General features: G+C 36.8%; 1 protein-coding gene across 3 annotated transcripts in view; it reads right to left on the reverse strand.

Moving 5' to 3' along the window:
- The window catches only part of KDM4C (lysine demethylase 4C), a 381,686-nt gene that overhangs the window by 151,222 nt on the left and 207,270 nt on the right, over positions 1 to 23,194 (reverse strand). For 2 of the 3 annotated variants that reach the window (XM_045840409.1, XM_045840411.1), the window contains 4 exons: positions 22,835 to 23,073; positions 19,328 to 19,641; positions 15,869 to 15,977; positions 8,372 to 8,449 (listed from right to left, as the gene is read on the reverse strand). In XM_045840409.1, the coding sequence (XP_045696365.1) occupies positions 8,372 to 8,449; positions 15,869 to 15,977; positions 19,328 to 19,641; positions 22,835 to 23,073 (740 nt within the window). The remainder of the gene's footprint in view (positions 1 to 8,371; positions 8,450 to 15,868; positions 15,978 to 19,327; positions 19,642 to 22,834; positions 23,074 to 23,194) is intronic. The other variant, XM_045840410.1, reaches the window with a different exon arrangement.

A 23,194-nucleotide genomic window follows, 5' to 3' on the forward strand; every position in this document is an offset into this window, starting at 1 on the left:
TCTCTATGTAAAATCTTATTTGTTCAATATGATGCCCCTAGAAGGTCAGATCTCTTAAGCACGTACATCTGTTAACCTGAAAGGGTTATATATCTACTTCACAAAAATATCATTTTAGAAAATTTTATAGAAAGGAGAAAAATACAGAAAGACATAACAGGTTAAGAGAATGTTCTTAATGTCAATAGCAGAGCACAATATATCAGAGCAGGTGACAGCAACCACAGCTACATCTAGCACTTAATGTCTAGAACTGTGACGCATTCTAAAATTCCTCACCAGTAGCTGTCCCAGACTTATGAATAAATAGTGTGGAGCAAAGTCCTCATAGCCCAAGCATGGGTGGTCCTGTGGACCAGACTGCTCTAACCCTTGAATTGTCAAGTTACTTATTTTAGAAAAAGTCAAAACAGATTTGCTCAGATGAAAAAATAAGAAAAGCTGAATGAGGCTAAAGGTAACTCAAAGATGTGAAATGCCAACTGAAGAGAAAAGGAAAGTACCTGCTTCCATATTGTTGTTGGTGATGGTATTTTTATTATTATTATTATTAATTATTTATCATAGAAAATGCTTAGAACTCAACCATGGGTAGTAGTTTGAAAACAAAACAAAATGTAAGAACATTCGTCTATATGGATTTGCAATGCAGTAATCTGACTCTGAACACAAACTGCTTCCACCCCAGTTTTCCTACAAAACAAAATATTAAAATATTTACTATAAAGTCTAAGATTTGAAAAATGAAAGATGGAAGTGAAAAGCTACCCTAGAACTTGAAATAACATTAAATCCTTAACCCATAGGCTAATATCTCCCACGTATGTACTAAAAATGGGATCTAAACAAAAAGAAATCCTTGAGTTTGAGTAGCTATTGCTACTTATTGGCACACAATAAATTTATATCACTGCTTTATTATAAAAGATTAAAACACTCAAATAGATGATGCCTTCATCCCTTTACTTGGTCATAAGTTAATGTAAGGAGTCATCAAAATATTTTTAGGAGTGAAGGAAATATTATTTAATTCCAAAAAGCCTAGAATAAAGAAAAAGACATAGTAGAAAAGGATAATTCCTAAGGATGGACAGAGAGCAGGAGATGTAAGCAAGGGCTACGGCAAGACACGACCTAGGATAGCCTATGCAAATTGAGCTTATCCTAAAACCCTCTCAACACTGACCTGGTAGAGGACCTTGGTCTATAGTTGTCATCCAAAGATCGGGTCGTGCTCTGACCCAAGACCATGTGTCTTCTGTTTGGATGCTCTCAGAACCAGAGTATGCACTTTTTTTTAGTAATATTTTTTCTGGTATATCTCATCAAGCAAGGAAAACAAAAAAATAAACAAATGGGACTGCATCAAACTGTGAAGTTTTTGCACAGCAAAGAAAACAATCAACAAAGCAAAAAGAAAACCTACTAAATGAAAGAAGATATTGTCAATGACATATCTGATAAGGAGTTCCAAATTTATAAAGAACTCAGACAACTCAACACCAAATAAGCAAACAAACAAACAACAATTAAAGAATGGGAAGAGGACCTGAACAGACATTTCTTCAAAGAGTACACACAGATGGCACACACACACACACACACACACACAATGATGCTTAACATCACTAATCACTACAAAAATACAAATTATCACCTCACACCTGTCAGAATGGCTGTCATCAGTAAATCAGCAAATGTTGGCAAGGGTGTTAGCAACAGTGTTGTGTACTGTTGGTAGGAATGCAGTTTGGTGCAGCCACTGTGGCAAACAGTATGGAGGTTTCTCAAAAAACTAAAAATGGAACTGCCTTAAGACCCAGTGATTCCACTTCTGGGTATATATCCAAAAAACCCCAAAACACTAAATCAAAAGAATAATATATGCACCTACACATGTTCACCATAGCATTATTTACAATAGTCAAGCTGTAGAAGCAACCCAAGTGCCCATCAACAGATGAGTGACCATAAACAAGAATGAAATCTTACAATTTGTGACAATGTGGATGGACCTAGAGGATATTATAAGTGAAATAAATCAAACAGAGAAAGACAAAACCATATGCTTTGGCCTATATATGGAATCTGAAGAGCAAAATAAGCAAACAGACAGAGATACAGAGAACAGAGTGAGGATTTCAAGGACAAGGAAATTGGAGAAAGGTGCCAATTTACTAAGTGAAGTAAGTGAGGGGATTGAAGGTGCAGATAGGTGGGTGCAGAATAGCCATGGGGACACAGAGTACAGCACAGGGAATATGGTGAATAGTATTTGTGGTGACTATAGTTGTATGTAGTCCCAGGTGGGTAGTGAAATTATCAAGGGGATTACTTGATGACTGTGTGGCTGTCTGGCCACTGGGCTATGCATCTAATATAAAATAATACTAAATATCAACTATAATTGAAAATTTTTTTAATTCAAAACCTTTAATTCTGAAGGTGTATGGCTTTGGGTAAGACAGATTTTCACAAAGTTCTTCATAAATTCTAAAGTGATATATACATGTATATAATATGTAAAATCTACCTACTCTCCTTATTTTCACTTGATCTGTTTGTCCTTAGGAATTATCCATCTTCAGGATATCAAAACACTCTCACCATCATATTATTCTAAGTGTTTGTCCTTAGGATCTGTCCATTCTTAGGAATTATCCTTTTCTACTATGTCTTTTTCTTTATTCTAGGCTTTTTGGAATTAAATAATATTTCCTTCATTCCTAAAAATATTTTGACAACTCCTTACATTAACTTATGACTAAGTAAAGGGATAAAGGCATCATCTATTTGTATGTTTTAATCTTTTATAATAAAGCAGTGATATAAATTTACTGTGTGCCAATAAGTAGCAATGCTCCAATATTTTATCAGGGGAAAAAAGATAGACTGCATTTAATCGTAAGTTTATGATGATGACTATTCACATTTTAATTTAGCTTCAAAAGTCAAAAATACTGCCATTTCCTGAAATCTCCTCATCAAATTATATATCCCCCCTATATCTCAGAGAACTCTTCCCTGTCCTTGAACCATGGCTTTGCTCAAGCACAGATTAATCATGGCTATTGCCTTTCCAAAATTTATGACATTCATATAACTACAAGTCTCAATCCCTTAGGGAACTAAGAAAATTCTGGGGGAGAAAGTCTCTTCAGGATATCAAAACACTCTCACCATCATATTATTCTAAGTGAAAATTCTCCTCTTCAGTCTCTGAATACCTTCCTCTACCCTCATTGATATTTTCTTTTGTAGTGCACCTTCATCAATTTACTTAAAAAATAACACTTTCTATATTCTAATATACAGATGAGAAAAATCTTTTTCCATTTTAGCTTTTAAGTGTTTTGATCATTTAGCATCACTATTCCTAGAAATTTCCTCTTTGTCCCTTTTTTTCATCTACAGTTGACTGATGAATCCCTAAAACTTTCACTGTAATCTCATTGGTATATAATTACCTTACAACATGATGTACTTTATAATATGTTGTGCAATGAAAGTAGACCATACTATGTCATAGACTTGTAGATATTTTAAAAATATCAGATTAGTTCTCACATCTTCATTAAAAAAAAAAAAAGGATGGCAGAGCCAGATATTATTAAACAAACAGACACATAGACACTGTAGGCTTTCAATGAATACCAATGTCTTTATTACAATAATTATATCCTTTTTCATACCAACAATCAGAAGATTGCACACAGCTATGAGCCTCATCCTGGATGCCATAGTGTGCTGTAAAATGGAGAGAGTAAGACAAAGGAGAGATCCCTTGGTTTATGGTATGAAAGTTTGGGAAACCTGTGAAAAGATTTGCAGCACAGAATTCCCTTATCTCCCAACTGTAGTCTTCGCAAGAACAAAGAAGAGCTAATAGTATTAATGGCAGTTCTCAAAGTAAGGTCTGTGGATTCCAGGAGACACAAAACATAATTTCACAACATCTCTATGGTCAAAAATGTTTTCATAACAACACAAAGATGTTATTTGCCTATGTCACCCTGTCGACATTTGAAATGATGATGTAAAAGCAAGAGGGTAAAACTATGCCTTAACTTGAGAATCAAGGCAGTGGCACCAACCCAGTCATTATATTCTTCATTACCTCCTAGTGTGTGTGGTGGTGGGGGGGAAGGGGCAGGCAGTTTCACTTAACAATGCCTTGATGAAGCCAAAGGAAAAATAAGTATTAATTTTCTTAAATTTGCAATAAAATGAGATGTATGGGGCAAGTATTTCTGCTACACACTAAAGTTCAATGATTGGGGAAAGCACAAGTGCAATTAGTTGAATCACAAGTTGATTGAGCTCCTTTTTCAGGTAACACCATTTTTACTTGAAAGAATAATTAACAAACTACGGTCATTCAGACTTGCGCGACTGGCAGGAGTTTTCATGAACGTGAATAGAACTTCTGGTCAAGATGGCAGCATAAGCAGATATGGTTCGCCTCTTTGCACAACCACATCAAAATTACAACTAAAATATACAACAGCCATCACTCAGGAATGTCAGGAATCTAGCGGAGTGGAAGTCTGACAACTGCAAAAGCAAGTTGAATGGAACTCTGACGACTACAGAGTTGTCAGACTGGTAGGAGGACTGCAGATGCAGAATAGGCTGGTCCAATGCCCATGTGGATAAAAATTTTGGACGGATATCTCAGGTGCAAGGAGTCCCAGGCTCATACCAGGCCCCCCAAACCAGGATTCCAATGCCAGGAAGATAAGTCCCTACAATTCCCAGCTGCAAAAACCAGCGGGGAATTGAGTCAGTGGAAGAAACTATTGGCGCCCCAAACAGTTACTCTTATAGAACCCACATATGGACTTAATCAGACTCACTCCCTCTGAGCTCCAGCACCGGGGTAAGAGGTTGAAAAGAACCAATGGTATACAGGGAGAAACTGAAGTGCCTGGCATATAGGCGAGCAGAAGCCATTATCCCTTTGATAAACCCTCCCCTATAAAAAACCAGTAGGCTGGTGCGATAGCTAAGTGATGCCTTGGAGATGCCCAGAAGCTCTGCCCCACTCAACTGACTGGCACCACCCATGCTGCTTTTCCATAAGAATGGCTGGTCTTGGCTCCTAAATGCTATCAAACAAGCAACAGCTGGCTTCAGTGGGCCCTACTGGCAGCCAGATTAGATTCACAGCTTGGCTTTGCCTGGGAATCTCCAAGCCCAGCACAAGTAGCGACCATCTCACACTGCTTTATAGCTCAGGCAGGGCCCCCTGGGCAAAACACAGGTGGGGGCTGACCTTGGCCTGCACCACCTAGGAAAGTGTTTTCCTGAGTTCTGTGAGCCATTCTAGTAAATTATCAAACCTGAGAATGGAGTTGTAGGAATCCCCACACTCCCAGATTTTATAGCCCACTGGTCAGTAGTAAGGACTTGCAGTTGTGAGACTGAGCCCTTAACCTCTGGGATTTGAGCTAATAGCCAAGTTGTTAGAGCCTGAAATGAATTAAAATGCAGGGTACCCAACTGGTGTCTGGAAAGTTGGAGAATTGGTTGATTCAGGAAAAATAACCCACATGTTTGTCATCAGAAGTATTCTCACTTGTAGTACCCAAAGGGATAACTAGAAATGTCTTGTTGATATGTAATTATACAATCTGAGAGTCAGAAGCACATTTGATGGTAACCCAATGATCTACAGCAGTCAGAAGGGTTGCAAGTGAGACTTAATCCTACACAGTATTTGAGAAGGAAGGAAAAAAGACTATAGAAAATTGGGAGCTCAAGAAATCCTAAAAACTTTCTGATTCTAAAAAGAAAGTCAGGCTTGCTGTAATTCACTCCAGAATCTTCTTAAGATTTCTACTTAGACTAGTTTGAGGTATACTCCATTAAAAAAAGGACAACTTTTTCCCTCAGATTAATAAAAATCTGCAAGGTATAGCGGGGGCTCCAGAGAGAAGTGATCTTAGGGATTATTATAGATATATACTTTTAATTTTAATGATTAAGTATTTATTTTGATTATTTTCTATATGAAGCAATTTACGAGGCTTTTCATATAAATGTATATAGGTTTAAAAAGCTTATATAAGAGTAAAACTAAAATATCACTTCCAGTGATCATAAGATTAAATCTATGGCAAACATTGTACTGTTAATGTAATAAAGTAGGTAAGAAATGTAACAGAAGCCCTGACTTGTGTGCTAGACCAATGATTATGTAACTATTCTGAAGTAAGCATTGCTACAGAAGTAGAGCTCTGACACAACTCTATTAGAATAAATTAAAATAGTATTTTATTTATGTAATCTGTTTTAAAGTTTGCTTATAATTCGAAACTTTAGTTTCTTCATCCGAAAAATGAGTATAAGATTGCCTAAATTACAGAGTTTTCCAACAGGTTCTATGTAAAACCAGGCATAAAGGTATTACTTATTAGTATGCAAGACCTAGTGCTTCAGTAGATAATGGAAGCAGTTTGCCACCTCAAAATACGCCTTTCAGAATATGCATTATTTTAAGCTTTTTTAAAAAAAAACCTCACCTAAGGATATTTTTATTAATTATAGACAGAGAGGACAGGAGAGGAGGTGGGAGAGAGAGAAGCATCAATTTGAGACAGAAACACTGATCAGTTGCCTCCCATATATGCCCTGACCAAGGAACTGAACCACAGCCAAGGCACATGTCCTGACCCAGATCACACCCACAACTTTTTGGTGTACCAGATGACACTCCAACCAAAATCCAACCAAATGTGCACCCAGCCAGGGCTAAGCTAGTTATTTTTAAGAAACAAAAGACTCAGGAAAAACCTTTAACCTCCCCTCTAACTGCATAAAAGAAATTTAGAGGACCTGCTCCAAAAAAGAAGCTATCATCAAAGATAACTGTAGTTTAATATGAACTACTATGTGACAGGGAGGAACATAGCAAGGCCCCTTTAATCAAAGCTCCATTGTTAAAGATAGTCCAGCAAACAATTATTTACCAAATGTTTGCCTTTCCATCTCCATGTGAATTGCCTTCCGGCCCTTTGAGGTTCCACACCACAGTCCTTTCTCCTTAGCTCAAAATGGCATAAAAATCCCTCAACTGCTGATTTGTCGCTGAACCTCATATTCTTGGAACCCCTATGTGTACAAACATATCAAATTTGCTTATTTCTCTATTAATCTGTCTCATGTTAATTTATTAGCCCAGCCAGAACTTAGGTGGGAGGAAATTTATTTTTTGCATCCCACCATACTTCCTTCTGAGTCTCCAGCATAATCTTTGTAAATATCATCCAGAAAATTACTGAACATATATAGGCTTAATTCTAAACTCTTAACATGACAAGACAAATCGGAATAGGAAGAACCAATCTAGATAGAAATCCAGTTAGCTCCTGCATATAAACATGACATTTATTCTTTCAGAGAAAAAAAAAAGTCTTTATTCTCTATTGGCATTATATTATTTCATTTTCTTTTTTTTTCTAGTTCCCTTGGATTATTAGTGTCTTTGTAACTGGTTTCTTAAGAGCTCATTTATAACTAAAATGTTAACCATTTCTCATGCATTGCAAATGAAATATTGTGTTTTTGTTATTTTACTGTGCTGTTTTATTTTATGGCTGTAAAGAAGTTGTATACTGAAATATAATCATGTGCACCCTGGCTGGCGTAGCTCAGTGGATTGAGCGCAGGCTGCGAACCAAAGTGTTGCAGGTTCGATTCCCAGCCAGGGTACATGCTTGGGTTGCAGGCCATAACACCCAGCAACTGCACATTGATGTTTCTCTCTCTCTCTCCTCTCTCTCTCTCTCTCTAAAAGTGAATAAATTAAAAAAAAAGAAATATAATCATGTTCTGTTTTTTAAAAATATTAACACTGAATATTTATGATAATAAAAAAAATCAATGTCCTTGGGAGTAAAAGGGAGAAAACTGTACTTGAACAATGATTAAAATAAAATTTAAAAATTAAAAAAAATCAATGTGCTCTACAAAGTATTCCCCCAGAAGTGCCCATTTAAAAATATATAAATTATGGAATGTCCATAGATTAAAAAGGGTGCTTATGAAGAATATTAATGAAATATACCACAAATACATTGTATAACATATAATATTAAGTGAAAATGAATTACCTTAGAGGAAAAATCAGGACCCAAAACTGTATAAAGAGAAATATGTCAATAATATAAAAAATATATTTAAAAGTCTGAAATAAAGGAGAGGAGCATTATAAGTTGTTATTATTATAAAAATATATAATCTTTAAAGTTAAAATGTGGTCATAATATTAAATGGGTCCTATGAATTGGGGAAAACCTTAATTTAAAAACAGGCATATGTCAGATTTACTCACTCACCAGTACAGTCTTTTTGAACAAATTTTACTTACTCAGTGTAAGTGGATTTCTCAATAGAAAAACATTTGGGCCACTGTGGAAGGGCTGCTGCCAGGGCTTGCTGATGGAACCTGGCAGATGGAGAAAGCCATCAACTCTACTACAGTACAATTTCCCTTTACCAATCACCACAATGATTTTGCTGCTGAGGTTAAGTTCCAGTGATGTGTTTTGGCTGGTATAGCACTATTTTCTGCTATGAAGAGCACAGCAGCATCTGTTATCTTTCAAGTACCTGAGCAAAATCTCAACCTTGGAAGGCATTACATATATGCTTTCAAATGTCCTGAAGGAAAATGGGGGTGTGGTCGGGAGAGGAAGAGGGCAAGAATGGGTTACTCAGAAGAAGAGGAAGAGGAAGAGGAGGAAGAAGAGGAAGAGGAAGAAGAGGAAGAAGAAGAAGAAGAAGAGGAAGAAGAAGGAGGAAGAAGAAGAAGAGGAAGAAGAAGAAGAGGAAGAAGAAGGAGGAGGAAGAAGAAGAGGAAGAAGAAGAAGAAGAAGAAGAAAGAGAGGAAGGAAGGAAGGAAGGAAGGAAGGAAGGAAGGAAGGAAGGAAGGAAGGAAGGAATTCAAGTTTGGGAACTTTATTCTTCCCATACAAGCTACTGCATAATCTGTATGCAAACTGTATTTCAAAGATTTTATAAAACCTTGAATTTCAAAGGTTTGTAAAGATGTGTTCAAAAGAACGAAAGAAAAAAATATTAAGTGCAAAAGAAAAAAAATAGGTCTTTTTAGGTATGACTTTACTGGAAAGAGGTTGAACATTAAGGAAAAAATTAAATCTGTATTACAGTACCCTAGAAAACTAATGTATTAATGAATAACAGAGAATTCCACTATATTAGGTCTAAGACATTAAATGGATAGCTTTTTTGTTTTTTTTTAAGATTTTATTTATTTATTTTTAGAGAGGGAAGGGAGGGAGATAGAGAGAGAGAAACATCAATGTGTGGTTGCTGGGGGTTATGGCCTACCTAGGCATGTACCCTGGCTGGGAATCGAACCTGGGACACTTTGGTTCCCAGCCCGCGCTCAATCCACTGAGCTACACCAGCTAGGGCTTAAATGGATAGTTTTATTCTTTGCTATGCACAACCTCCCAATAACTGAAGTTGAAAACATTTCAAAAGGATACTTTCCAAATCATTCAATATACTGCTTTACACAACAAACATTCCAAAGCACATTCCTTCAAATTTCCTATTATACCAAAGTACCCTGATACTTAGGGTACCTTTGGGGGGGTGGATTTCACTGAGAACTTGGGCATCACTAATGTTGCTTAAATTTTTTAAGAAATGTTAACTCATATTTCATATACATATATATTCTTGCAATACACATGGACAACAACAAGGAATACTGCAAATGATTTACTCTATCAACAGAGATGGCTGGTTCTTATCAGATGTTTGTATATGCTCACTTCAGCTTCTTTTGCCAGTACTAGGGCTACTTCTGAGGGTTGTGTGATAAAGTAGAAAGAGTACAAACCTGAAAATCAGACAGAATTTAAAGCCTGTTATCTACCAAATGCCAGACTTGTGACCTTGAGCAAGTGAATTACTGTTTCTCGGCTTTAGTTTCCTCAACAGTAAAAATGGTAACACCATCTCTCTTTAAAAAACTATAAGTAACAACTGTTAATAACATATATAATAGAAAAAAAGCAGCACAGAGGATTTTCACATCTTGGTGGGGATGGGAAAAAACTTCTGAAAGAAAGCTGGCACATCTTTGGAAAACTTGATGACAACATGGTACATGGAACTCATTCTAATCGTCAAATCAAAGATAGGTGAAGACAGAATGGGCATGTGAGGTGTGTCCAGAAAAAGTCCAGCCACTGGAAATGTAACTAGAATGGTTTACGCAACATCAGTGTAACTTGGGAGCCAAGAAGAGTGGACTGGAATATGCATGCATGAATAACAATGATTTCACTGTACTGTAAGTCAGAGAGAGTGGTACACACCACTGAGTGAGCATGTTTACTGTGTGGCTAGCACATTCAAAATGACTGAGTCAGTAGAGCAACAAATCTGCATCTAATTTAGCGTTAACCCTAAACATTCCTCTGTGGAAACTATCTGGATGGTTCAAAAAGCCATGGTGATTGGCAGCTTCATCATGACAATGGGCCAGATCATGGATCACATCTCATGCACAGTTTTTTGGTCAAACATCAAATTACCCGCGTGATTCAAATCCCTACAGCTCAGATTTAGTGCCCTGCAGCTTCTGGATTTTCCCCAAAACTAAAATCATCTTTGAAAGGGAAGAAATTTCAAACCATCAATGAGATTCAGGAAAATATGATGGGGCAGCTAATGGCGATTAGTAGAACTGTGTGAGGTCCCAAGGTGCCTACTTTGAAGACGACTGAGGCGTCATTGTCCTATGTACAGTGTTTCTTGTATCTTGTATCTTCTTCAAGAAATGCCTCTGTTTTTCATATTACCTGGCTGGATACCTTCTGGACAGACCTTGTATGAAATTCACTGTGTATTAGGTAATACAACAGATTCTGAAAATTATAATTAAAATAAATAGTCTCTTCGACTTCAAGAAGTTCAAAATTTCCCATGGGAGAAACCCACAGTTTCTTATACCATTTCATTAATAGCATCTATAATACAAAGTCAAAAAATGGTCAAACAAGATCTATAAACAAAGAACCATAAGCATGTTGCAATTTACCAGAGCTCCCCTTAGCTAAATGTCAAGCGTAGTTACCTATAGAAAGGACAGCGGGAACCTTAGACATACTGGCCCAAGAACTAAAAGGGGTAACATCTTGTAGATCACACACAAAATAGCTGCTAAGAAGAACAAAAAACTTCACGCAGGGTGGTCATGACACCAACTACTGGAAAAACAAGGGTATGGACTAGTCTATACAGAGAATGTACAGAAAAAAGAGGACAGGTGGCATATGTCCATTCTGTCATTCTACATCCAAAGCCATACTGTGGTCCTATAAGCTATACATACCTCTTGCTATCTGTTTTTCACATATGCCATGCTCACTCCCTCCTTGGGGCTTTTTTACTCACTGTTCTCTCTGATGAAGAGTCTCACCCCCAGATCCTTGGCTAACTCACCTAAAGGCATTAAAATGTATATTTGCTGAAGCAGAGGCCTTCACAACTATAAAAAATTTTGATTAATATTCAAATATTCACATAGTATAGCAAACCTTTTCAAGTTCCTAAAATAAACTCTCTTTTATTAGCACAACAAAAATTCCTACACTTTCCAATCTTGAAAATGTCTCCCCAAAACAAAACAAAACAAAACATGAACAGTAAAATAACAGAACATCAGTGTAGAAATCAGAAGTCCGTTTGACATACATTAAAAAAAAAAAGTCATGTCATCATTTCCCTAAAACTGGGAACCTAGGACCCAAACATCAGAAAAGGAATAAAACAACACTTTATACAATTAAAATGATGATAAAATGAGCCACTTCCTAACCACTCATTATCTGGGAGCCTACAAATGGCACTTAACCCCACACTCACCCCCCAAACAGTGAAAAGCCCCTTCCTAAAATCCATGACAATGATCCCCAAGTGACAGCCTGCCGCACATTGCCAGCCCAGGACTAAGTTTTCACTAGTCAGCAGCAAAACATAGAAAATGAAGACCAAAAGAAATCATAAAAATAAATTTTAAAATCTGCATAAACTTTGCAAACTTTGCACACTTACTCTTGATCTGCATAGTTTCACAAACAAAAGGTGGGAATAGAAATGGAGAAAATGTGTAACCAAATAAGAGATAACTAAATGGCTGATAGGGTTAAGACAGCTTTATCTACACGGAAAGGGAGTAGTGTACAAATTTGAGGAAATGTAATACATTTAAGTTAACTTGTATGAAATTACAGCTTTTGTAGATATAAAAAACAAACATTGCCAATTTCATACATCTCAACCTAATACAGTATTTATTTTTCTCAAGAATAGAATGAACCATATGACTGTAGTATCAAAAACTGTTCCTCAATTGCCTCCTTCAAAACTTTAAGAGGAACAATGCACACATGAATTCAAAACAACCAAAGTCTTAACTATCATTTTAAAATCCCAATGCTTTCAGCGCATTCAGATACCTAAGACTTTATGCCAATCACATTTAGAAAAATTTCAAGATGGATTCTGAAAAGTAAGGAATGCAACCATATAGGAGCTCTAGTGGCACAATCTGTTAACGTGAAATACTTATACAGAAAGCAACCATAAGTTAAAAAGCAAACACCTCTCCCTAATTCAATCAAGCCCAATGATTCCACTAGCATAATAAGAGAAAGGTGTTTTTTATTTTTATTCCCCACATTACAGTTAAACTCAATGCCACTGCAGTTCCCAGTGGCATTTATGGACAGAGAAACCAAGTTAAACTAAGAATGCCTGACTATTATAACACATCTGAGTGCTAGATAAAGTATTCATTAAATCTGAGTGCCAACAACATATAATGTTTTATGTCTATATAATGCAGGAAAACACTGGCTGTGACTTATCAACAAACATTCCAAGCCAATCTATTTAATAATCTGCTGAAGTTGCTGTTTTATTGCTTAGACAAACAAAAATATAACTGTGCTTATTCTAAAAGTATAACATTACCTCAAGGTAATAGGAATTGATAGAACAAATATATCATTATATAAAAATTAATAACATTTGGAGCATGACATGCAACAGTCATAAAACAGCATTTGTTTTTCAAAACTGGTGGAGAACACTTTTATGGAAGGAAAACACTGTTGATGAGGGATGTTCCTATGCTTCACTATTTTGCTTTTCAATGAAAGGCTAGCATGGGGCAAGGCGATGGGGGCTACAGAGTGTCCTCTCCTATTATATTTTCATAGAATCAAAGATATTTACAGTTTGAAAGAAATTTTAGGATCAATAATAATCCAACCATTTCACCATACACATGAGTAAACACATGATGAGCCTGAGAGATTCCATGACTTAGTTCTCCAAGGCCATGTAGCCATGAACAGCCAAGGAGAGACTAAAGGCAGGCCTCAGGTTACCTGCCAAAAACAGAGTCATATGCCCATTATCATCTGGCAAAACAAATAAATGGATGCTTTTAATATTTAAAATATTAATAATTTTAATATTTAAATTTTTTATTTAACTTAATACTTAAAATAACATTTGTAAAGTTTGAATCAGTGAAAGAAACATTATTACATTTAGTCAATATATCCACTTAATAAATCCTTGAAATAAGACACAAAATAAAGACTGACAAACCTATACCATACTCTTAAAAAGGAAAGAATTATAGAACACCAGGGACAAGAGGGCATAATTCTCCCCAAAATATCTATCTCCAAAAGGTGAAACAGCCAATTCTAAATAATGTCCTCTTGTTTGAGGGGTTACTGTCAAGTGCCCAAGGGTCAGCTTGTGCACCAGAAGTAGCACTTACAGTGACTAAAGACACAGGGTAAATTTCAGAAAATACCACAGGAAATATCAGGCAATCCCAGGAAAAAAACAAAAATCTCCAACAAAGTGAAATCAGTGGGTAGTTCCAGTCTTGGGAAAATATGCTCAGGACTGGGTTAGTATTCAATTGCACCATAAACATGAGTGTTTAAAAAAAAAAAAGCAGTGTGAAAGAGAGAAAAACATTTGGGAAAGTAATCAATTTGTGTCAAACTTGAGTTCCTGAGATTTTCCTTATGTAATTATGCTTAAATAGATATTTTATTCTTTCAAATAACTGAAAACCTAAGTTAAATGGGTTAAATAATGATCAAACACCAAGAATCATCTCTAATTAAAGCAGCAAATTCCATCTGTTCCATCTCTGTATTTAAATATTTATTTCATTATTAAATGAATTATAATATTAATATAGACAGGCTGTCCAAAAAATAAATTACTGTTACACTGCCTGAAATGTACTCTTAATCAAACCCTCAAAGCATGCAGATTATAGAGACAGGGATCAGGGTCTAAGATGTCTTTAATTTCAAAGAGACGCTTAACAGCTCATTACAGCATTGCACTTGCTGACTTGTTGAGTTATAAAAAGTTACCAGATGGTTCAGATTAGAGAAAATTAGAACCATAGCCAGAGTTTTAATCTGATCTTGTCAATTTTCAAACTTGCAGGGGAGATCATCTCTGCACTTGGGTGAACACAGTGTGAATGGGTATCTGCATCCTTCAATCTTTCTGTATAATTATTCTAGAAATCCTAAAATCATAGTTGAGGAGTAACAAATAAAAATTTAGTCCAATGGTGATGAGCTCAACATATCACCACATGTTATTTCAGGATATTTGAAATGCCAAAAATCCACTCATGAACCTGTAGGTTAGGACACCTGATCATTCATGACTGGTTTTCATATTCTACATAAGACAAAACTGAAGCCAGAGCAAAGATCTGTACGATGTCAAGAAACTTATAAGGGACAGAGCCAGGACTCCAGTCAGAGTCCACTGTCCAACATCAATCAACCAGATTCCTCTGTAAAGTAGGTTCAGAAGATTTTGTAATTGTTTCTGCTAGATGTCCTAGAGGCTTTAACAAGATGTACCTACTTTCACTCTAAATTTCTGACTCGGAATAAAAGAGTAAATTTGTCAGTAGTCCTAAAGTAAGAAATGTTAGGGTGATTTTCTCTTCTTATCCTATCACCTTTCCTCACACAAGCCCAAACCCAGGCGTCAAGTCCTCTTGTTCTCGTCCTGTGCCTATGATCAGTTGTGGTTTTCTGTTTTTCCCTAGTACATCCTTAACCAAGCACATAGGTTTATAAGAGTAGAACCTTGTGTGTCTATTACACATAGTTTCTTACTCAAGATGATGTAATAAATTTAAAGGATTCAAGTTAAAAATAAAGATAATGCAAAGAAACTTAACAGCATGTTAATTCTATGATTTGACACCTGAAAAGAAATGATTCTCAACTTCTTTTGCAGTATCTTAAGAAGTATATCAGAAATGGCCAATTGTATCCCATTATATATAAAAAGGGAAAACGTTTGCTAGGAATGTGGCTAAATTATGTGAAGCAAGCATTTATTCCTAAATCCAAATTTCTTTTTTTTTAATTGTATTTATTTATTTTTAGAGAGAGGAGGGAAGGGAAGGAGAAAGAGAGGGAGAGAAACATCAATGTGTATTTGCCTCATATACGCCCCCTATCGGGGACCTGGCCCACAACTCAGGCACGTGTCCTGACTGGGAATCAAAACTGCGACCCTTTGGTTCACAGGCCCATACTCACTCCACTGAGCTGTACCAGCCAGGGCCCTAATTTCTTTTCCCTGAAAATTCTTTAACACCTCTGATCCCCTTATGGTATATACTTACAGTATGGTGAAATGACCTCTCTACCAAGCAATTTTTTTTAAAGAAAAGTTTGTTACAACAGACAGAATAAACACTGAATACTATACACAAATACAGAAAAAATACAGAACACCGTCACAAGCCCACCTTCATCACTTGTTGCCTGCTGCTTCACCAGAGTCATTGGGGATCTTGCTGGAGGCTTGCTAAGCGGATGGCGCCAACTTTTAGCTGTTTTGGTTTCTCCATCTATTCTCTGATTACAGAACAAAAATGGAGACAAACACCTTCAGTTAAAAACTTGTTTTAAATAAAACACTATGGTTCACAATGATTTATGACAAATTAATTATGAAAAACTCATGTACTTTTTTAAATCTTGGGGAATTAACCCCCTCCCTTTTTTTAATCCTCACCTGAAGATATGTTTTTATTTATCTTAGAGAGAGGGGAAGGGGGAAGAGGGAGAGAGAGACATTGATGCGACAGAGAAACATTGACCACTTATCTCCCATACATGCCCAGACTGGGACTGAACCTGCCAATGCAGGCATGTGCCCTGACTGGGAATTGAACCCACAACCTTTTGGTGTATGGGACCACAATCCAATCAACTGAACCACCTGGCCAGGGCAGAATTAGCCCTTTTTAAAAGAAATTTAAAAGTTTACATCAAAAGAAATAGGAATCCATCCTATGAGTTATTCTACGAAGAGGTCAATTAACTATGTTTCTACTTCATATTAAAATGCTATCTGTATATTGTGGAGGCTAGGCTTATCAAGCCTGCAATAAACTCAGCAGTTGGCAAGTTTTCATAAGTTCTTTAACACTAATCTAAATTTAGGATTATATATTCATAAAAATATAGGACTGTGACACTTGGCTATGTCCATACAGGTCACATGAAATATTATGTTATTTTTCTTTCTATCCACATAGAAAACCATAATGTCAAAATGAGCCCATACACGTTCGGTTCATTCAGAAATGAATAATCACTTTTCAGAGGATTAAATAAGAAATCAAAGCTTTTTTTCTAATTATGGTAAACTACTGTCACCTTGAAATCACTGAAATTGTATAGAAAATCTTTTGTCCTGGGTTCTCCAAACTATATTTTCCTTTCCAGGGTCAAGGGAAAAAAAGGCATGTACAACCAGACAGAACCCACTTACAAGCTTTTCTTGCCCACTGAATCAAAAAACAATAACAACAAAAAAACGGAGGTCGGGGGAGATTACCAGAGAGCGAGTATTAGTTGGTTTATATCAACAGTTCATTAGGAAAGAAAGGAGTCCCAGAAATGTTCATGTTCACTGAAAAAGCAGTGGCCAGAAGTAGAGAAAACTATGCTGGCATCTAACACCAAAACCGGATTTGTTGGAAAAAACATGCCAGAACATTCTATTCAAAACTGGGAGTATGGAAAAGTAAAACAGGATGAGATTTATCTGTGGTTTATAATAGCTGAAAAGTAATGTGGGAAATTATAACTTAGTCAACAACAAGAAATATTTACTAAGCCCTCACTGCATGCCACACAGCTGTAACACAGAGTTACAGCAGGAAAAATTATACCAGATCCCTGTTTTCAAAGAGTGTGCCTTATAGAGGGGAAAGAACACAATCAATGAGCAAGTAAAAACTATTTATCAGGTAATATAAAGCAAATATGCAATAAATAAAAAATTAAGTTGGACAAAGGAATGGAAAGAGATGGAGGGGGCTATTTCATACAGGGTCATCAGAGAAGGCCTTTCTGATGAGAAGACAACTAAGTGAAACATGAGTGCAGTGAAGGAGAGATACAGTTAGGGTCTCAGGGGAAGGAATGTATTATTGGTCAGCAGTAATAACATGTAAACTGCTAACATACTTGGTGTATTCCAGGGAGAGCATGGACCCCAGTTGTAGATAGATACAAGACAGAAACAAAAAGGCATGTTAAAAAAATAACCTAATATTTTTTGAGAAGATTGACAACAGCCAATTGCTACCAGAATCACATGGTATTACGCCAAAGAAGGAGAAACACTGCTCAAAACTACACAAAGATGAAATGGGTCTGTATTACTGAGGGGGATGCTCTGACATCACAATATAAGAAAAGAGTACCATACAGATGTTTCCAAGAAGGTCGAGTCACCCAGGCCTCAGGAGCAGCATTTGCTATCCTATGCAGGCAGTCTTTGTTCAGTGAAATGATAAAGACGTTCAAGTCACTCAGGGTAAGCAAGGAACAGGAAAAGTAATTTTCAGTTCCATTCTAGTTTAAAGTATGTGACTCAATATTATTTAAACAAGCATTTGACTTATCACTGTTCCAGAATCCCAATATCTGTTCAGCTACAATTAATCCTTACATGAAATTAAATTGTAAGATTTGTATACTAATATATGAATACTATTTTCAAACTTCCCTTAGTCTTTTCAAGTAAATTAGACCATATTTTTCTATTTTCATAAATTTTTGATTAAATATTTTATGACTGAATAGGACATATAATCATACATAAAATGATAAAGGTTATGAAGTCAAATAAGAAAGTTATCTATATTTTACCTGACATTTTAAAACTACCTGTAAGCAAATATTCCAATTGGATTTCTTTTATTTAATCTCCCTTGCTACTCAAATATACAAAAAGGCCTGTGGTGAATTGAAATAAACAGGAGGAATCAGGGGCTTACTTAATTTATCAGCTCTAACAATTGAGGTTCTCCTTACCCACTTGAATTCCTTCATGAAGTTGAATAGGGGGCAAAAGAGACTAATAATTCTGATGATCACTACACACAATCAGAGTGTGTGACTGCCTAATCCACTGACAATCTTATGGGTACAGCAACAGTTTATGTTGAAAGCACATGACACTAACATCATACCAGAACATGTAAGAAACAGGGAGGCCCTGTGCCAATACACAGAATGGAGAGCTTGGTAATCAAGAGGTTTTGAGTTTTCCATGAGGCAAATGGCCCCTTTCTGGCAGTGGGCAGGGCCAGAAAGGTCAGCCTGGCCCTAGGATCAGAGTCCAAGAGGGAAGTATCAGGGGAAAGCATGACCAGGGGAGCTCTAATGTTAAAACAGAGGCTATGGAAAGCCTTCGTCACAGAGGTGTTAGCAGTTGGCAGCAGATCAAAGCCCTGAAGGTAAAACCATTTGCAGTCTGGTTAACACTGCAGATAATAGAACCACTCTATATCTTGACTGTGTCAATGTCAATGTTGTTATGATATCCTACTATAATTTTCCAAGAAGTTACTATTGGGGGAAACTAGGTACATAGGATCTTTCTGTACTATTTCTCACAACTGCATATGAATCCATAATTATCTCAAAATGACTTTAATTTTAGAAAATTTTTAAAATAAAATTAATCTCCAACATGTGGCCAAAAGTTCCACGCTCTCTGAATTATCATAGTGCGAGCCAGAGCTCAAAAAAGGCTTACCTCCCAATCATTCAAGAAAATACGAGTAATACACATAAACTGTGAAATGTTATTTCTCCACCACAGCAAGATTTTGATGGATAGGACAATTTTCAGAAAGTTCTCTCACCATACAATAAATACAGTAAAAACAAACATTGCCACATACACTGGGGACTTTGAAGCCATTTCTCTCTTCACTGGGGACCGCTGGGAATTCCCCAGGTTCAAGAGCACTCCCACGGCTCTGCACATCACTCTCTTCTCTCTCTGTCAGCGCACTGTTACTCTCTGCCACTGAGGAGCACAACTCAGGTGACTGTGGCCATGGAATTATGGGTGAGTCTGATCCCTTGGGGGTCACACGGCGACCAAATATGGAATCATCAGTCTCACTGGGATTCAAAGATGGAATTATGGCACAGGCTTGGTTATCCTTAATTTTTACTTCCTCCATTAGAGATGTAGTTAAACAGCTGTTTCCTGAGGAGCAAAACAAAAAGACAATAAATCTAACATTGTGTTATTAATGAGCATAATTGCTAAACTATTCTGAACTAACTGTCTATCTTTCAACTTCCCCTCTAAAATTCTACAGACATGGGTGGGAAAGGTCACTATGGCACAGTGCAGCCTTCACTGTTGTTAAGGTAAGGTCCTGGAGTTTGGCAAAAGAATATATTTATGACAACTAAGGTGTTCTTCAATAGGGAATTGGATAAAGAAGACATGGTACATACAAGGTCTGTCCAGAAAAAGTCCAGCAATTGTTAATATATCAAGAATGGTTTTTGTGACATCAATGTAGCCTGGAAGCCAAGGAGAGTGGACTGCAATGTATGAACAATGATAACTTCACTGTATAAGTCAGTAGGGGTGATACATATCGTTGAATGAGCACGTACACTGTGTAGCCAGTGCATTCAAAATTACTGAATGAGTAGAGCAACAAATCTGCATCTAATTTTGCATTAAGCTTGAACATTCCTCTGCGGAAACTGTTTGGATGACTTAGAAGGCCACAGCTATGGGCAACAGGTGACTGGCAGCTTCATCATGACAATGTGCCTGCTCATGCATCACATCTCATGCAGAGTTTTTTGCCCAAACATCAAATCACCCAGGTGACTCAGCCCTCTTACATCCCAGATTTGGCACCCTGCAACTTCTGGCTTTTCCCAAAACTAAAATCACCTTTGAAAGGGAAGATATTTCAAATCATCAATGAGATTCAGGAAAATATGATGGGGCAGGTGATAGCGAATGGGAGAAATATGTGGAGTCCCAAGGTGCCTACTTTGAAGGGGACTGAGGCATCCTTGTCCTATGTACAATGTTTCCTGTATACTCTTCAAGAAATGTCTCTGTTTTTCATATTACATGGTTGGATATCTTCTGAACAGACCTTTTATATACAATGGACTACTATTCCACCGTAAGAAAACATGAAATACTGCCATTTGTGACAACATGGATAGACCTTGAGAATATTATGCTAAGCAAACTCAGTCAGTTTGTCAGAAAACTGAGTCAGTTAGAAAAAACTAAGAACCATATGATTTCACTCATATGTGGGATAGAAAATGAAAGTCATAGATACAGACAACAGTATGGTAGTTACTGGATGAAAGGGGGTTGGGGGAAGTAAAGGGTAAAGGGGGCCAAAAACATGCTAACAGAAGATGATTTGGCTTTGGGTGGTGGGCACTCAATGAAATATACAGACCATGTATTACAGACATGTACACTTAAAACCTATATAATCTTATTAACCACTGTTGCCCCAATAAATTTAATTTTAAAAAGAGAGTAAAAGAATAAAGTTATTGACAAAATAAGGGATTAAAAACAGGTTCTACTATGGACAAATGTCAAAAGCCAGAGAATAACAATAATTATCCAAAACAATAGCTATTTGAAATATTTCTGAAAAAGAAGAATTATATTCCAATATATGATGCTAAGAAATGCTATTGATAAAACATTCCAGTTCCAAGGATGTATGTAAAGAGCATATGTAAGGCTGTGCAGGCCCAGTAAAAATTAGTATAGGGCTATACTAATCATGTATCATACAATGACAGCATATAAAACTCAAGAATATCATAGGCACTTCTCTTCTACTGCCACTTCTGTTCACCCTTTTCCCTCCTTTACACACACACACACACACACACACACATGCATCATTTCACCTGTCACATACTAGCTCTGATGCTAAACCTAGCCACACATCTTCTATATAAGTGGTCCTCCAGGTCTCAAAACCTGAAGGTCAAAATGCAAGTAACTGTGCAGCCACAGAACTAGTAAAAAATGAGGGCCCTTGGCCTAAACCACCCAGTAATTCAAAAAGTATTTAATTAAACTACCGTGAGGGACGATAAAGAAATAGCCATATGCACTCCATAACTGTCTACACTGCACTGTTTGCTGCTGTTCCCTTCTCTACCTTCTCCACCTTCCTGACTTCCGTCCATTTATCTCAAAGTCAATTCAAATATCACTTACTCTAAGAAATACTGTAGCCTCCTGTCTGTTTCAGGTGTTTCCCTGGTATATCAGCCACATTCTATGCCATCTCTAACATGGCACTTACCACATTAGATTGTAATTATATTTGTCTATCTCTCCACTAAAGTATGAACTCATTGAAGAAAAGTCTATGATTTAAAATCTGTTAACTCGGATATTTCAAGAGCCAAAGGTAACAAGCATGGAGAAGCCGCTGAAGGTCAGATTAATTAGGACGAAGATAAGGACTTTTCTTTCATTCTAAGTGGAAAAAGAGTGAAAAAGAACAAGTGAGCAGAAGACCTAAGCCACTTTGTTTTCACAGATCATTATGACTGCCATATAGGGAACTAACTAGCAGAGCTGTTCAGAGTGAACACTGGCAAAATAGGAAGGAAGCAATTTCTGCAACAGCCCAAAGAAGATATAATGGTGCCCTGAAGGAGGAGGAAGCAGGGGAGAAGGGGCAGGGCATGGATGGATTCCGGAGAATCCCGTATTGAAGGACAGACTGGTTGAGAGGTATGACAAGAAGACAGGGATTACCAATAAGCCCAATTAGTATAAGGACAAACATCCCAACATATACTAAAGAGGCAAAGCTTTAAAGCACTCTCAGAGATTTATGCTATAAAAGGGGGGCGGGAAGCAAAGTAGTTGAGACAGGTGATGGCTTTAGTATAGAGGAAAAGCCAGGGAACTACACACACCATTACCCAAGACTGAATAATTCTTGTTGTTCTTTTTAAAAACCTTATTGTTTATTTTACTCTTAAAATTAAGTTGAAAGCAAAGAATTTGCAAAGCACTATCTATTAATTCATTTTCTCTGTTGCATGCGAACTCAAGAGAAACTTTCCAAAACTGTATTATATATTGTAAATTCAGTAACAACAAAAAAACTTTTTTTCATTTTAGAATCTTCTTTCTTATTAAACCAAATAGGACATGCTGACTGTCTCACAATTTCACTCTATGTAGCAGTAGTGCTCCTGACCTTTATAATACTCTATTGGCCTCCTGACTGAATTAGCCCATAATTCTAGATAGTTTATTGGTTAAGCTATGTGTAAAAGTAAGAAATCTGTTCTCTTGATCACAGACCAAAGGTACCAGATCACAAACCACCTACAAGTTATATATGAAACAGCCTATTTCTCACCTGAGAGTCTGACATTATCTGATGAATTTGGATCCAGCTGGTTCCTGCTAGTAGAGGTCTCTTCCTCTGATGGTGCTTCTGTGTTCCCCAGTTTTATTACTTCTTCTGGCTTTTCCCTGACTTTGAGGTTGTCTCGGACTGGGTCAGAGATAGGGCCCCTTGTCTCACTGACTGCAGCTGACACTTCCTTGTCTTCCTCATGTTTAGGCCTCTTGGAGTTAGAACCAGTGCACTGGAAGCTATTAATAAGAGAAGCTGTGGTCAGAGCAGAGAATATTTGCAACAAACAGGATAAAACACATACCATTATGAATGTTACTTTCACTTACTAAAATAAAAAATTGAGTTTTTAATTATTGT

This window comes from Phyllostomus hastatus, unplaced genomic scaffold (assembly GCF_019186645.2).
Source record: "Phyllostomus hastatus isolate PE091 unplaced genomic scaffold, TTU_PhHast_1.1 phas_contig_34, whole genome shotgun sequence".
NCBI classification, from domain to species: domain Eukaryota; kingdom Metazoa; phylum Chordata; class Mammalia; order Chiroptera; family Phyllostomidae; genus Phyllostomus; species Phyllostomus hastatus.